Consider the following 16,659-nt stretch of genomic DNA (forward strand, 5'->3'; position numbering starts at 1 on the left):
AGAACTCAGGAAAGTGCTGTGTTTACCATTGCAGTTGTACTGCCGTGAGAGGATACACATTAGCACCATCCAAAGGAGGAGCCAGGAGGGTAAAGTCTGGGCAGGTTCTGAGCACGAATTTCCATTGTCCTCAGGGATGTGGTACCTCCTGGCATCGATGTGCAATGATGCATATGGAGTATTGCAACTGGGGGAGCTCATCCCAGCCCTTGGTAACCTCCCTAGTTCTTGGGGCTTGATCACATGCTGCATGCATGGCTGACCTTGAGTTTCCTCCCTGTCCTCCAGAGATCAGAACTGATACAGTGTGTCCCAAAGCCCACGTGGTTAAGCTGTCCAGTGGCCAAAAACCCCAGGCAAACAAAGACACTCCTATCAGGCAGGACATTCCAGGGACCTAGAAACCCCATTTAAGTAGCTGAAAGCAAAGGCCAGACCTTTCTTTGGATAAAGTTAATTCTTCACTACGCAATTTTTAGTTGCAGCCATTCTTACTTTTTGTTGATTAGTTATTCACCTTCATTATTATTATTTAGTCTTTTGTTTGCTAATGAGACACCTGGTGGCTGGCAGCCCCTAGGTAGCTTCAGAATGGGGCTGGTCACAGGAGAGACCAAAGCAGGTTTCCAGCCCCACCCCCCAACCTTCAGGGAGGAGAGAGGGGCCAAAGGTTAAGTTGATCACCAGTGTCCAGTGGTTTAATCAATCATGCCTATGCAATGACGCTTCTGTAAAAGTTCGGAAGGGCTGGGTTCCTGCAGCTTCCGGATAGCTGAAGAAGGCTGCTGCAGGGTGGCATGCCCAGAGAGGGCATGGGAGCTCCGAGCCCCTTCCCACATACCTTGACCTGTGTGTCTCTTCCATCTGGCTGTTCATCTGTATCCTTTGTAATAAACTAAGTGTTTTTCTGAGTTCTACAAGCTGCTCTAGCAAACTAATTGAACTCGAGAAGGGGGTCATGGGAACCCTGATTTATAGCTTGGTCGTTCAGAAGTTTAGGGGACACTACCTGGGATGGCCATCTGAAGTGGGGGGTAGTCTCGTGGGACTGAGCCCTCAACCTGTGGGGGAGTCATGGCAGATCAGTGCCATGGAACGACAGAGGAGCAGGCAAGTTTCGTGAGTCAGAGAGTGACTTGAATGATGAATTGTGGACTCTAAAATAGATACAGAAATATGTGAAGGCCGGAGGTGAAGAAGGGATAGGAGAGAAGGAGAAGTCAGAGAACTACAGGATCCAAGAAGAAATTATTGAGTAAATACACTGGAAAAATAGGAGATTGTGATCAAAGAGTGAATGTTTCCATTCTATGCATCACCTGGGGATGGAACCTAAACCCTGGCCTGTGAAGGTGGTTTTCCCCAGCTGTGGGGGCATGTTTAGTAGGCTTTGCTCACTGTCTGCAGAGTGGCCGTATTTTACTTTGGTGATACTGGTTATGAGGTTTAAAGTTAGGACTCGCTCATGTTTACTTGGGGTCCTATCTGCAGATGAAACATTTTTTGGTTGTGCCATCCAACAAGAATGCAGATGTGATTAGGAAGGTGAGTCGGGGTGCGTGTATGACAAGATCCATGGTCAGAATGAGTGTTGGATATAGAATGGGGATGGGAGCAAGGTCTCTGGGGATGAAGAACTGAAGGGAAGAGAACCTGTCCTGTTGGCCACGGATCAACATTGAGACCACGTGGTTATTGGCTGGAATTGGCCTGTAGAAGACTGGAGTGTGGGTTGGGGGTGGGGGAGGTGCTGGAGGGGGTAGGTGGCCTTGGTGAGGCACATAGTGGGTCCTCTAATTAGATGACATGGGCCTCAGAGGAGCAGGGTTTTGTTGTTGTCAGCATTTTCTTTTTCAGGGTGTAAGGATATTATGGTCTGGAAATTGGTAAAAACAAGAGCTACTACTTCCTCCTTCCCCCAGCCCCTAAGAATTAGAGAGGAATAGTACAGTATTCCTTATGTTTGGTCCCAAGACCAGCAGCATCAGATCATCTGGGACTTAAAGTACCAGTTCTCAGGTCTGGCTCTAGCCCTACAGAACCAGGAACTCTGGGGGTGGGAGCAGCCATCTGTGTTTTCACACGTCCTCTGTGACTCAGTTTGAGAACCACTGCTGCAATGACAGCCGGTTGAGGGTGGGGAAAGGAAGTATTCAGCGCCGATCCATGAGAAGGCTGGATTTTCACCTCATAGGTTTTTGGGGGCAGGTAGAGCCCTCGACTCAGAGGCCCTGGCTCCTGTGGTCTCCAGTGGTCTCAGGCAGATATTAATGGCCTCAGAACATTTGCTGGAGGTTTGGTCTTTCCTTGGACCTAGGAGTTGCTATTATTTCCAGCAGCTATTACAAGGAATAGTAAAGGAAAATACCACTTTAGTTGTTTTTGCTAGGATTTTAAAACATGATTTGTTATCTACAAATTGCATTTATTTTTAAACTTTTTGTACATTCTTCATCATAAAAATGAATTGCTGTTATAAGAAGTAGTTGCTTGAAATTGTGAATTTTTCCTTATAAAAAGTGTTGTGATAGAATAAGTGATATTTCAGAGAGTTTTTGCCTGATCTCCCTATCTAAATATTAATAAAGGTATGCCATTGTCTTTGTGAACCGAGGAGGAAAGACATTTTATCCAAATAACTATTCAACTATTGCAAAAGATAAGAGAAGGTTAACTATAAGACTTGAGAAAATGTTTGGTAAATATTCCCCTAGAGGAATAACTGGAACTGTGTTGAAGAAGCCTCCAGAGTGAGGTATACCTAGATGTTAACAGCTGTGATTCTTGTGTTAGTTCAGCATGTGACCATTGACCTGTAGTTTAGAATGCAGCTGGCCTTGCCCAGGCCAGTAAAGAGAGAGGTGAAACCCTAGCTATGCTGGCAGTTTCAGAGGAAGGTAGGATTATGAAGAGAGCTGTGAATTGGAGGTGAGATTTGTGCACTAGTCCTGATTGAGTCAATACAAATTTGTTGCACAGATGACTTCTGCAAATATTTGTATGCGTAGTTTGTGTCAAGACACATTGAGGCACAGAACTGATGACTTCCCCCCCCAAAAAATGTAATGGAAAAGCCAGGAAGCAAACCCACTTGTCTGAGTCTGAACCATACCAAGCTGCCCACCTTGTGAGTGTGGCCGTTTGATTTCCAGTGGCCGCACCCATGCAGGCTCTCTTGTCGCTCTCATTCCCCCGCACCAAAAAAAAAAAAAAAAAAAAAAAAAACCACAACAAAAGACAGTTTCCAGAATATTTCTCTAATAAATTTGTATGGCTGTGGGATGGTGGGTCATCTTAAACCTCTATTAACAAGTGATTCGTTATCATTTAATGTTTTAGCAAGCACGAACTTCAGTGGGACAGATCTTGAGGAAAGGAATGGGGGAAGTATAATACTTGGTCAGGGGATACCTAAGACACGTGTCAATTTTGTTCATGTGGCCATGATGCCTGCTTCACTCTGTTCCAAATCTGGGCCACTAAGTATTAATACTGTAGGTTACAGACTCTTCTTGAAAGCATTTAAATGTTTAATTTGCCTGTGAAACCTTCAATTTGAGTGAAAAAATTAAAGACTTATAAACAACTTTGAAAGGTTGCTGCCTTGCTCTAGATACTATTTGTGCTAAATTAATTTAGTATACTAATCAGAACTCTGATGAATTTGTGAACTGCTAATCTTAGATCAGTGAAGAAGGGTGTTAAAATTGGGCTGATTTTATTTCCCAAAAGAGACTATTTGGAGATGGTGTTGGGGAGGAATAGAAAAAAATCAGAATGCAGTTGTATAATCTCTTTCTAGTTCCCTTTCAAGGTAGTGTTTCCTAGGTCACTGTTCTCACTGCTGAAGATTTCTTTCTTTCCTTCTCCTCTCCCAGCCTTCCTCCACTCCCTCCCTCCAGTCCTTCTTTCCTGCCCTCTCTCCCTCCTTCTCCTGTGAAGCATTTGGTGGTGTTGCATTATTTTTGCTGTTGGAGGAATTACTCCTGAGATGACAATATCTGTAAGTCAGAATTCTTGAGCATTAATTAATTTCTTACCATTTATCGTTCTCTTTCGTTCAAACAAACTAAGTCACAGTTTTTTGTTGTAGGCATTTGATTAGATTCTGAAGGGCCAAATGGAGCTGTGTCTGGGCTTGGGGCCACAATTTATAGCAAGAGCTGTTTCTGTTTTGAATGAGTTAGTGCTTAAGCTAAAGCCATTAAAGCCTGCTTCTAAGAAAACAAAACTGCCAGCACAATTTGTTTCATTTCATTTTTTTCCAGCATGCTTGATTTTGAAGGAGTTGGAGTTCGGAGCTAGGACCAACTGAGAATGGAATTTGTAAGTGGGAGAAAGGCTGTCGAGTTGGAGTTGTTAGGAGTACATTTCAGTCTGAGTGATTAGCAGCATTTGGCCATGAGGTAGAGGCCTCTAAAAATAACTGGTGAGCAGAGTTTGCAGTCAGGTCCAATTTCAGCTTTAGCTAGAGGCCTTGGCCAAGCAGGGGTTGGCCATTCTAGAGCTCTGGTAAGGAAGGGCTTGCGGTGTGCCCCAAACCTGCCGATAGTGCTTTGATTTTTTTTTCTTGTATTTATTATTCATGGATTGAAGAAATCAAAATGGCTGAAGATAAAGGTATATTTTTGTTATTTGGGTTAAAAGTGGTTTTGGATTTAGCTGACAGCTTTTTGCTTTTATTTTCAGTTGTGCTGTTAAAGTATTTTTGGCTAAGTGCTTTTAACTGCGTCGTCGTCTTTTTCTATTTTGAACTCCTGGAGACATCAACTTTTCACAGTGGTTGAATTTTTCATGGAATAATCTATCTTTAATTTGAACATGTTTTGGTGTCTTAATTTAAAGTGTCTTTTGGTATATTACACTACTGGAGGCTATATTTTACAAACTTCAAAAAATGTAGAAGCTGCCTTCCTCAGTCTTATAAGTTAATTATAATGAATTTAAAATAATTGAGTATATTCAGATTTTACATAAAATAATAATAAACTTAAGGAATATATATCCAGTCTCATGTTAATGAACCTTAATTGGTTCAAGTAAAGACTTACTATATATGGAAACTGACCTACTGTTCTATTGAGCAGATAATAAATGCAAAGAAAAAACACTAGAATTTTATTTTATTTTAAATCGACTCATTAATCTTCAAGTGTTCTTTGATGATGTGTTGAATTTACTTTTTTATATATGTTTGTTTTTGCTTTCATTTGTAAATTAAGAATCTTTCCACTAATTGATAGTAGACTACATTCATTTACTCCTGATGTTGAAAATTTATATAAGAAAAAAATAGGTATATGAAAACTGCTTCTCGGACCTTTGTAAGCAGTATACGATTCTACTATGAGAATAGAGAATGTGAGCATCTCCACTGGAAATGTGGTTTGGAATAATTGGTTAAAATGGATCACTCACCCAGTCTGAAAAAACATGTATCTGACTTTTAATTCCTTCAGAAGACATTTCTCCCCCACCATGGATTAAAGTAATCTGCATAGTTAGATAAATTCAGCTGTTACTTCTGACCCACTTTGAGCAGTTCTTGGTTCCCAAAGGGCGACATTTTTGTAGCATGGAAAAATAACCAGTTTTTATGGTTTTTAAAAGTTTAAATGTATAGAGTTTATATGTAAATATGAAATTTCCAGCATAATGCTAACTAAAACTTATAAATGGTTGATTTATTTATCATTAACATTAATGGTAGTTCAGTTAGTAGGCCAGTTAAGTAATTGACTACTGTTCGGGTGTTGGAATACATCTTCTATATTCCCTTTCCTTGACCAGATAAAGTTACGTATTGCCCCTAGTCTACTTTTCACTTTGGACTATTTGGACTATGCTTCCCATAATAATTTTCTGTTTCGTACTCTGTGGGAACATTTTCTGATTTGGAGTTTATGTATTTTTGATGGAACAACATAAAAAAATTGAATCACATAGTTCTTGCCATATTCATAACTTCAGTAAAAATTCCTTTTGACTAATGCCTGGGAGTACAGGTTGAACCTGGAATCAGAAAATGAAAAGAAGACTTTTAGGTTTATTCTGATCTTGGAAATTGGGACAACTCCTAGATGTTCTTCCAGAATACCTTTGTAACAAAGTACTGGTGCCAGGTTTGCTTAGGGAGTTATAAACCCTCTTGAAGGGTTTGTCTTACTATGCTTTCATCAATTTCGTTGGGCAGAAACTGATATGCCCTTTGGGACCATGCACACCAAATTTACAAAGTGACATATCAAGAGTATATTATTGGGGCCGGGCGCGGTGGCTCACGCCTATAATCCTAGCACTCTGGGAGGCCGAGGCCGGTGGATCGTGTGAGCTCAGGAGTTCGAGACCAGCCTGAGCAAGAGCGAGACCCTATCTCTACTAAAAATAGAAAGAAATTAGCCAAAACAACTAAAATATATACAAAAAAATATTAGCCGGGCATGGTGGCGCATGCCTGTAGTCCCAGCTACTTGGGAGGCTGAGGCAGTAGGATTGCTTGAGCCCAGGAGTTTGAGGTTGCTGTGAGCTAGGCTGATGCCACGGCACTCACTCTAGCCCGGGCAACAGAGTGAGACTGTCTCAAAAAAAAAAAAAAAAAAAGTATATTATTGGCTGTTGATAAAAAAGTTCTCCAAAAAAGGTGTCTTAGGAAAGATTCCCATTTATAATTTAGTGTTTTATTCCTTTATGGAATTAGTAAACATTAACGGTAATAAGTTGATAAATCTGTTTAATAAAAGTTAGTTTGAATGAAAATATTTCTAAGATTTATTATGCATTTCTTGCATTCTTAAACAGATTGATATTTTAATGACAGAATCAACAGGGATATCAGTTATTACCTTGTACTAAAGATTATTTTAAGGACCTGGGGTCTGCCTACAAGTAATCACAAGGGCTTCGCAGCACTCTGCTTTCCTAGTTCTTGGTCTGCTCTTGCTGCAGGATCCTGCCCTTTACAGATTTTCCCTCAAACAGCGCTTCCTTGCTTTGAGTCATTTGGGTTAGATTGCCTCTGAACTCTAATCTGTAGTTTTGTGCACTGAGTTAGCAAAGTTGATTGAAGTTGTTAGAATTGTGTCTAAAGTAAATATAAACAGATTCTCAGTGAAGATTTTACTGTGTATTTGGTTCTTTCTCTCCTCCTGCTCCCAGTCCCTCTCTGTTTTGGTACATGCATTTATTTAGGTTTTTTTTAGGAAGCCTTTTTCCCACCTTTTCCTTATATTTGGTGTTGCAGGTCAGTAACTTATGTGAATGTCACAGAATTAGCTTGGATAAATGATACGTAACTTTTGAGAGTCTCAGAAACTTTCCTCTCCCATTTCTGCTTTAAGAAAGAGATAGAGGCCGGGGGTGGTGGCTCACGCCTGTAATGCTAGCACTGTGGAAGGCTGAGGCGGGAGGATCGCAAGAGGTCAGGAGTTCGAGAACAGCCTGAACAAGAGTGAGACTCCATCTCCACTAAAAATAGAAAGAAATTATATGGACAACTAAAAATATATATAGAAAAAATTAGCCGGACATGGTGGCACATGCCTGTAGTCCCAGCTACTCGGGAGGGTGAGGCAAGAGGATCTCTTGAGCCCAGGAGTTTGAGGTTGCTGTGAGCTAGGCTGACGCCTTGGCACTCACTCTAGCCCGGGCAACAGAGTGAGACTCTGTCTCAAAAAAAAAATAAAGAGGTAGAAATAGAGAAAATTGAATTTTGAGTTCAAGTTATTATTTTGTTTTATTAGCTATTTCATGATAGACTTTTTTTGAATAGTATCATCTTGAGTATACTTTTATTGATGTACACATTTTGAAAACTTAATTATTGGGTAAAATTTTTCTTGCATCCACATACTGAATAAATATTAAATTAATGAAGGGCTGAACTATATTTAGGCTAGCTATTTTCCAGTTAATGAGGAACAATATAAGAGACTGGTGTCAATTACAGAATGTTCAAGAGAAGATAAGGCAAGAACCCCATTTTACTGAAGTTTCAGTATTCATTTTACATAAAAATTTAAATTTCATTCTTAGAGGCAATGAGAAGCCAAGGCAGGAAGTTCTTAGTCATTAGCTATTATAGTTCTATCTTTACGCTTAGTGTTGTACACAAATGGGTATGTATGCATATATCTATATGTTATGTAGAAATAAGGGTTTCTAAAAAATAATAGTCTTAGAAAAAAGTCTTTATAAAACTTCATAAAAGTTTAATAAATTAAACATATAATATTGCTGCTGAATCTGTGAAACCTCCCTGCCCCCACAGAAGCCTACTCACTTTTATAAATCTTTTCTTGTTTTTAAATTTTAGTGGTGGTTTATTTTGTATTTTTTAAAATAATTTATATGCATAAGACACAAAACATATTGGAAATCATCATTTCCACCACCAGAACTGCAGAAATTCTCACCCAGTCTTCCCCTCCCATGGCTGTGTTGAGGTAATGAAACAGTGATGCCTGTTTGAAGTTGATTTAATATGCAAGAATGTCATCTGTGCCCAGCAAGTATTTTTTTAATGTATAAGTTATGTTTTTATATAGCCAGTTTCTATATAGATCATGTTAGAAACAAAGTTGGTAGCTGTGTGTTATTTGGTAAGCATATTTTTATAAATTTACTGTATGATTATTTAGAAATCTCACCCTTCCTGATGGGTATGTTAATATTTAAAGAGCATCAGAAGATGGAATTATTTGACTTTTTCTTTAAGAAGGAAATTTGTTTTATTTAGTCTTCATAACTGTATGTACTTAGACATAGATAAATATACATATATGTTTGAGTATACATACACACATACATACCCAGACTGACTTAGGTTTTATGGACCCTTTTGAAAAATTTATCTAATGTGGGTTTTAAAAATATATATATTCTTTTAAGAAGAAGAGTTTTATTTTTTCTTCCAGAAGAGTATATTGGCAAATTCTAGATTAGAGCTAGTGAGGCTTTCTGAAATCATGTTATTTGGCCAACTCATAATGGATCAAGGAACTCAGATCAGGTCAGGGTATGTGGAGGTCAGGGTGTGTTCCTAGTTCTACCCAACTTGCACGGGTGGGTTTGGGAGAATCATTTCATCTTTCTTCTGTAAAACAGGTGATTATTCCTGTCCTTACTCGGTGGTTCTCAACCAGGCACTGCCCCCCTGTAGAGGACATGTGGAAATGTTTGGGGTATTTTTATTTATCATAAGCCTTGGAAGCTACTTGCCTTTGGATCCCGAGGAAAGCAGGGAAGCCAGATGTCCTGCAGTGTGAAAAACACTCATACAGGATAAAGCATTGTGTTGCATAAACATCCAGAAATGCCTTCTGGAGCAGCACTGACAAGACACAGTGAGGATCACATGCAGCAATGTATGCGAAAGCACTTTAACAGCAGTTCCACGTGTTGCATAAGTAAATACAAGGCAGTGTCTTTTTTCTACCTGGTTGATACATTTTTTGCTTTCTCCGAGGCATTTTGGGATATGATATATCCTTTTAATTTAGTTATTAATATTTACATATTAATATGTATTCCTTCTTAAGGGAAATTTGAATATTTTATGTCCTTTTAAAGACAATGTTGACTATTTTCTATTAATATCACATGACTTATTGTTTTGTTTATTTTTGACTGTAAGAAGAATATTTACAAAGGAATATGAGTTAAATTAAACGTATTAAGCGTGATAAATGGCAATTTTGGTGGACAGCAGTTTACAGATCTGCTTTCTACATTGAGACAGGTGTGAATGAGCCTTTTCCTGTTTCCTTAGGCCCCAGTGGATCTTGTCAAGGCATAGGAATGAGTTGTGCTGTTTTGCTTCTCTTTGTCCCTGAACTCTTTTTCATATAAATAGTTTCCTTCTTTTTTCTCTCTTTCTCTCTTTGGCTAAGCATATGGAGTAGCTGTGGGGGTAGATATTTTCTTCTGTGTCAGTCAACAGAGTTTTTAAGATTCTACAGAAACAAAATGAGACTGAGAAAAAAATCTGGCTATGTTTCTATTTCTATGTGGTTTCATTAGGTTGTTGATAAGCTCTAAACTTTACAGGAAGTAATATTCAGGTAGTTTTGATAAAGAACTTGGAAGGAAGGAATATACATATTATATCAACTCTTTCTTTTTCAAAAAATCATTAGCCCATAAGTAGTTTATTTCTTCCATTACTTCAAGGTTAGGGCTGTTTTGTGTTGAGTCTAAGAAGAAACTTTTCTGTTTTCAAAAATGTTTATTTTGTGTAACATGTTTTGAGAATTTAAGTAAAACTAATATTTTTGAAATTATCTACCATTGTACGTACTATCAAATTATTGGAGAAACAATTTAGTGTGAAAAGGGGTATCCAATGAAGTGTTTTCGTCTTATATAAGTGACATTTTATATTTATTTCTAAACAGAGACAAAACACAAGAACGGGAAGAAAGGAGGACTTTCTGGAAGTTCATTCTTCACGTGGTTTATGGTCATTGCATTGCTGGGAGTCTGGACGTCCGTAGCTGTTGTTTGGTTTGAACTTGTTGATTATGAGGAGGTTCTAGGTAAGAATTTTTACATCATTTATGTGAATTTATAAGAGAGTAAATGACAGCTTAGTAATCCTAAATATTTGTTGTCTTCTTTTTGGTAGTTAATTTCTGTAGCCTTTCAGTAGATCTCAAGAGACTGGGAATAGAAAGGGATGTGATCAGAGTTGACTTGAAGTAGTAGCTTTTGAATTTCTTTGAACATGACCTGTAGTTTAAAAAAAAAAAAAAGTCTTTATATGTGTGTCTGTCACACAGGGAGTCTTACCAAGCAGTACTCATTTTCACCGTATGCAGTACTCCATAATTTCTATTCAATTTTATTATAAATTTAAAAAATACTTGATCGTAAGCCACTGAATTTATTTAAGGACCTACTAATGGATCAGAGCCACACAATCTGCAAAACCCTCCTTTTCAAAGCGCACCCCTCCGTGTCTCTGTTGGGATAGGGGTATGTGTGTACAGGTGCTGGGGTGGGTGTGTGCGGGGGGGGGGGGGGGGGCGGGGGTGTGTGTGTGTGTGTGTGTGTGTGTGTGTGTGTGTGGTCTGTTTGCTGTTCTAAGGAAGTTGCCATGATACTTCTGATAGTTTCTTCCTTTCTCTTTTTCCTTTTCTCTCCCCATAATCACTGTACTTTTTCATAATTTTTTATGTTAATGATTATTTTTGGAGTCACATTCTTTTTTTTTATGCTTCTCTAAAAATCTTTTTTTTAAATTGAGGTAAAATTCATATAACATAAAATTCTATATCATAAATATTTGAAAATACACACTTCAGTGGTTTTTAGTACATTCATCATTTCATGCAACCATCAGCATTATCTAATTCCAGAATATTTCCATGATCCCCTTCTCCCAAAATATTGAATCCCCTCCTCCTTCTTCTCCTGGCAGACTCTAATTTACTTTCTGTGTATGTGGTTTTGCTTATTCTGGGCATTTCATATAATAGAATCATGCGATATATGGACTTTTGTGTCTGCCTTTTTACACTTAGTATGTTTTTAAGGTTCGATACTTATTCCATCTTCTGGCTGTGTAATATTCCATGATACAGATACACCACATTGTGCTTATCTGTTCATCAGTGATGGACATTTGGGTTGTTCCCACCATTGTGAATAGTGGCCCTTCTCTTTGGTAAGCCGGTGGCAGACGTGGACCTGTCACTGGCAAAAATGCTGCTTGTCTACATACACAGTGTTTGCCTAGAAGATCCCTCTTCCATCAGACCTCCAGTGCTTCTGCTTTACTTGCTAGATTATAGCCATCTTTCGGGGAGGGGGGGGAAGGCAAAGAATAACAAAATATGTTTACATATGATCTGTTTTTCACTGAAGTTTTCCATTTTTTTTTACTTAAAGGAAAATATCTCTAGGTAGATTAATAGACAAATAGAGGGAGAATTTTAGTCAGGAGACAAACTTCTGAGTAGATCTGTGCTTTTACTGACTGACAGTGATATGTTGCTAGGGAATGCATGCATGTTCAATGAAAGAAGGGATTTTAAGTATTTATACCTTTCAGCACAAGTAACAGGTCTCGTGTTTTTACATGCATGCAGCCAAAGCAAAGGACTTTCGTTATAACTTATCGGAGGTACTTCAAGGTAGGCTACTGGAGATACATTTTAAGTCTACTCATGTTCGTCTCTAAAACCTCATTCTACTAATTTAGGGTATCACCTGCATTGGAGGATGTGTGTATTAGGGCCAATTTCACCTTATAAGTTTGTGTGGAAAGATAATATTTTCTATTCTTTAGTGTAGAGCTCTGTACCATGTATAGCCTTGACCTGCACATTAGTACTTTTCATTTTCTTAGCAATGAAATGAGAGCATCCTCATGTCTTTATTATTATTATCATTTTAAATGTGTGTGTGCTTGCTAAGTCGGACTTCTACATAGCAAGATTTTCCTAAGTAGACCAAGGGCTCTGGGGAGATAAAGATTGATCATAGCTATAGCTACCCTGTGCTTGCTCTTATGCAATCTTTTAATATGCTTTGTGCTAAAGAAATGGTAACAGTGCTGCTAATTTTTTTTTAGTACTATTGTTGTATTTGTGAATGCATTTAAAATATTGCTGTACATTATTACGGTTCTCCACAGTCATTGTCCAATGATGAATTGTAAGTCATGATGATTTTAGGATGTTTTTTAGGAGGTTGAATGTATTTAACTATTTGTAATGCTAAACATAACAGTGCTCCTTGTGATAAGGCATTAAAGCCTTAAAATACATGTTTACTAATTTTGAGGGGTAAATTCCTTGGCGGTATCATCTTCTCAGCATACCTGCTTTAATCCCCTTTTTCCCTTAGTAATAGATGGCCAGTGCTGATTAAGCTTGTAAGTAGAATAACCATAAGTTTGTTTGTAATTTCTCGAAGCATCCAGTTTTACATAGTTTATTTCCAGAAAGTCTTTTTTTTTTAAAGGTTGATTCATGATACTTCTGTTGTAAATCATCATTGTAAGATATAAAATTAACTGCCCTTTATTTTTATAACTTATGCTGCATGTTAATTTATTTATATTTAGTCTTTGAGGCTGGGCTGATTCTTTCTTTTGCTTTGGATATTAATAGTTTGATGAAATTTCATACTGTAGACATTAAATTTCATATAACTGTTAGAAATGTATTGATATTGTTTCTTTTATATGTTTAAAACTTTACCTAGAATATTTTTAACGGTATAGTAAAAAATTATTCTGAAGTGATTAGATCAGGGTATTGTCATATTATGTCAGTTTTTAGAATTTATTAGGTGAACATTTCCTGAGTCTCTAAGTGAATTGCCTACCATTTTTAGGTAAGAAATCTATTTGGCATCACTTTGCGGGATTAAAAGAGCAGAGAATTGCATCAGTTGGTAACATTTATGACTGATGGGCAGGACTGCAATAAGTGGTGATAGCTTATTAAATTGGTTTTCCCTTTTGTTCCTGTATCTGTCATTCCTCCCTATTGTAGGAAAACTAGGAATCTATGATGCTGATGGTGATGGAGATTTTGATGTGGACGATGCCAAAGTTTTATTAGGCAAGTACATGTTTTATTTTTTGTTAGTGATGACAAAATTCTGGAAACAAAAGAATATTTTTGCTTTAATAATACCTGTGTCAATAGTATATGTATTTTATGAAAGATATTTTCTCGTTAAATCATATATTTCATTCCTGTTGAAATTTGAAATGGCTTAATTATTTTTCCCATAAACTCTCACATTTCAATTTACTTTTTTAGTATATAAATATATAGCTCTTATACATATATTTTTTAATAAGTATAATAATTTCATGTATGTTTTCAGACTTAAAGTACTTCATATTCTGAGCTTAACATTTGAAAATATAGATAATGGCCTAGTCTTTCAAATATGGTAATTGTAGCCATTCTTCATTGTCATTAGACATAATTCACTTTCATTTGAAAATGTAAATTTCTGTAGGCTTACATAAGTTTGTTTTGAAATAAAATCATGGTAGTAAACATCTTAAATATTCTATGCATATTTTAAAGGTAACATTAAAATAAGGATGCCTAGTATTTTGACCAGGTGTTCTTATTTTGGAAGTCTTGGACTCCTCTATTTGTGATCAGAATTACTTATCTTTATCATTGAGCTGTTGCTTGTAATAAATAATGATGTGGTATTCCCTCATTTGTTTTAAAATGCTGTCTTCCTGAAAAGGATGGTGCTAATTTTAATGTGCAAATTTTGTGTAATCTGGCCCGGTGAGATTTCCTTTGCATGTATATGTAGCAATAATATATATTAAAACTTTTTACGTAAAAGTCTTTAGAAAAATAATGGATATGGCATGGTATTATACACTAAGCTTAATAGAATAATGACCCAAAGAAATTCTTCCTAGGTAGACTATTTTGTGTATATTTCATAGACATAAAAACATGGGAGGATACTACATCTGTAACCAAAGAAACTGTTTTCAGTAGATTAATCTCACCACCTTATAAAGCAATAAGTTCTAAATATGAAAAAGGTTTTAGTTGTGATTAAGTGTCATAAAGCTTCTTAATTTTGACCTCTCTTAGTTTATGTTTTCTTATTACTGCTCAGTGGGAATTAGTGTCTGCTGCTTAACAGTAGAAGCTCCTATCTTAACCTTAATGAGGTTTTCTATGGACTTCTGTCATTGCATATGTAAATATGAGTTTCTGTAAATATATTAAATCCTCAGATAACTATAATCCTGCTATGTGAAAGAAATAAAATTATATGGAACTTAACATATCAGGATGATGGTAATTTCCTTGCCTATAAATGTTCATTACTCCATTATAGTACTTAATCTTAAACGATGAATTCTGAATAGGGAAGCTTTTTATTTTAAAGATAACTTCATGTAGGCCAAGTTCCCTTATTTTTAGAAATAATATTACTTCTCATCTACTGTATTTTATTAAAACATGTTTCTTCAGTGGAACACACTGATTTCTATGACAAATTATTACATTAATAACTTGATTTTTAGTATATTTGAAATTTCAAAAGTTATTCCCTTTATGGCTTTTAATCACTAAGAGGTTAAGTAATTGTACTTTGCAAAGTGCTATTTGCAGGTGTAGCATTAGCAAATTGTAAATTGTCCCTTTTATAAGAATTATATACTCTAAGGTGGAACCAAATTTGTTGAATCTCAAGATCTATTTTGTTAATTTTACTAATAAATGCATAAAGAAAGATAAGGCTAACATGAAGAAACTATTTTACTGTACACAGGTACTAGTTCACAAAAAACAAACCAAAGGTGAACTGTGAGGCTCACTTAACACCTCTAACTTATTTCTACAGTGCTTGAATTCTCTGCAAAAAATATAACCTTAACTTGCATTAAATTTTATGACTAAAGTTCTTTTCTGGTTTGTGAGATCATTGTACCTTAGTTGTGCCTCTGTTACTGCCATGTGATTGCAAAGACAGAACCTGGTGAAATTATTGGGGGAACAGAGGCTTTAGTGGATTCTCTGTGATCAGGAAGAGATTATGGGGGGAGTAAGTTCAGTGAGCATATACCCAGGAAGAAGCCAGACTTCTAGGGTATATTTTCACTGAAGAGGCAGCTTAGGGGTTGAGCTTAAACTTAAGGTAGAAGGAGTCCAAGAGGAGGGAGGATGTTAGGAAATCAGATGAGAGTTTGGCATGGCAGGGCTAGTAATAGTTGAGTTATGTTGAACTTTCATAGATTTAGCATTTATTTCATTAATATTTTTTTCCAGATTCTTAAATCTGCATATACCTAAATCATAGAAATTTGGGGGAAATGTATGCATTCCTGTTTACATTTGTTTCACATTTTGAAGCTTGGCTTTTCTTGTGAAATATAAAGAGAGAATTAAATATGTGTGAGTAAATGAAGATCAATAGCTATCATTAATTTCATTATTATTTCTGTCCAAGGCCTTTCTGATTCTCTTTGAAAATATACCATTTACATAGTTTCCTATTTTCTCTTCTGATTCACTTTGAAAATATACTAAGCCTGTTCTCCATTTACACAACCTCCTATTTTTGTGGCCACATTATCTAAAATAAAAGTCTCTTTGGTTTTAGTTTGGGTTATTGAAAACCACATTGTTTGGAAATAAATATTTTTTAAAAACTTATTTCCCAAATAAAATCAACAGGAAAATGATCTGCGGACTAAATGCTGAGAGTAACATCTTAGAGTAACACCACCTAAGGATTACATGGTTGTCTTTTTGCCCTGTGACTAGCACCTGGCTGGCATCCTATCAGGTATGGCTGGAGAGCAGAAGGGAAGCCAATCAGCACTTCCTAGACACTTGCTAAACATTTGTAGACTGGATGGATGCTTGAGAGAGCTGACAGGAGGAGAGGACTGGACCTCGCCAAGCCAAAGGCATTGATACCATTTTCTTTGCTGGAAGCCTATTCTTAGAGGTTAAGAAGGAATTACATACCCAAAATATTTTCTTTTTCTCTTTGGCCTAGTATTTTGTCTTAAGAACCACAGGAAGGTTGTGTGGCTGGGTAAACAGTTTTGTTCTCATGCTTTTGCATATTTGTTGCACACTTCAACCTGTCATACTGAAGGACAGAACAATTTTATATTCAATACTTGGAAGTACTTATATTGGAAAGTGG

At 36.8% G+C, this 16,659-nt stretch overlaps 1 protein-coding gene across 5 annotated transcripts in view; it reads left to right on the top strand.

Annotated features, from left to right (window-relative positions):
• The window catches only part of ASPH (aspartate beta-hydroxylase), a 224,800-nt gene that overhangs the window by 22,487 nt on the left and 185,654 nt on the right, over positions 1 to 16,659 (top strand). For 4 of the 5 annotated variants that reach the window (XM_045560957.1, XM_045560959.1, XM_045560960.1 and 1 more), the window contains exons 2-3: positions 10,392 to 10,532; positions 13,500 to 13,568. In XM_045560957.1, coding sequence (XP_045416913.1) covers positions 10,392 to 10,532; positions 13,500 to 13,568 — 210 coding nt within the window. Of the gene's footprint in view, positions 1 to 4,492; positions 4,621 to 10,391; positions 10,533 to 13,499; positions 13,569 to 16,659 lie in introns of those variants that run through there. The other variant, XM_045560961.1, reaches the window with a different exon arrangement.

This window comes from Lemur catta, chromosome 9 (assembly GCF_020740605.2).
Source record: "Lemur catta isolate mLemCat1 chromosome 9, mLemCat1.pri, whole genome shotgun sequence".
Classification (NCBI taxonomy): Eukaryota; Metazoa; Chordata; class Mammalia; order Primates; family Lemuridae; genus Lemur; species Lemur catta.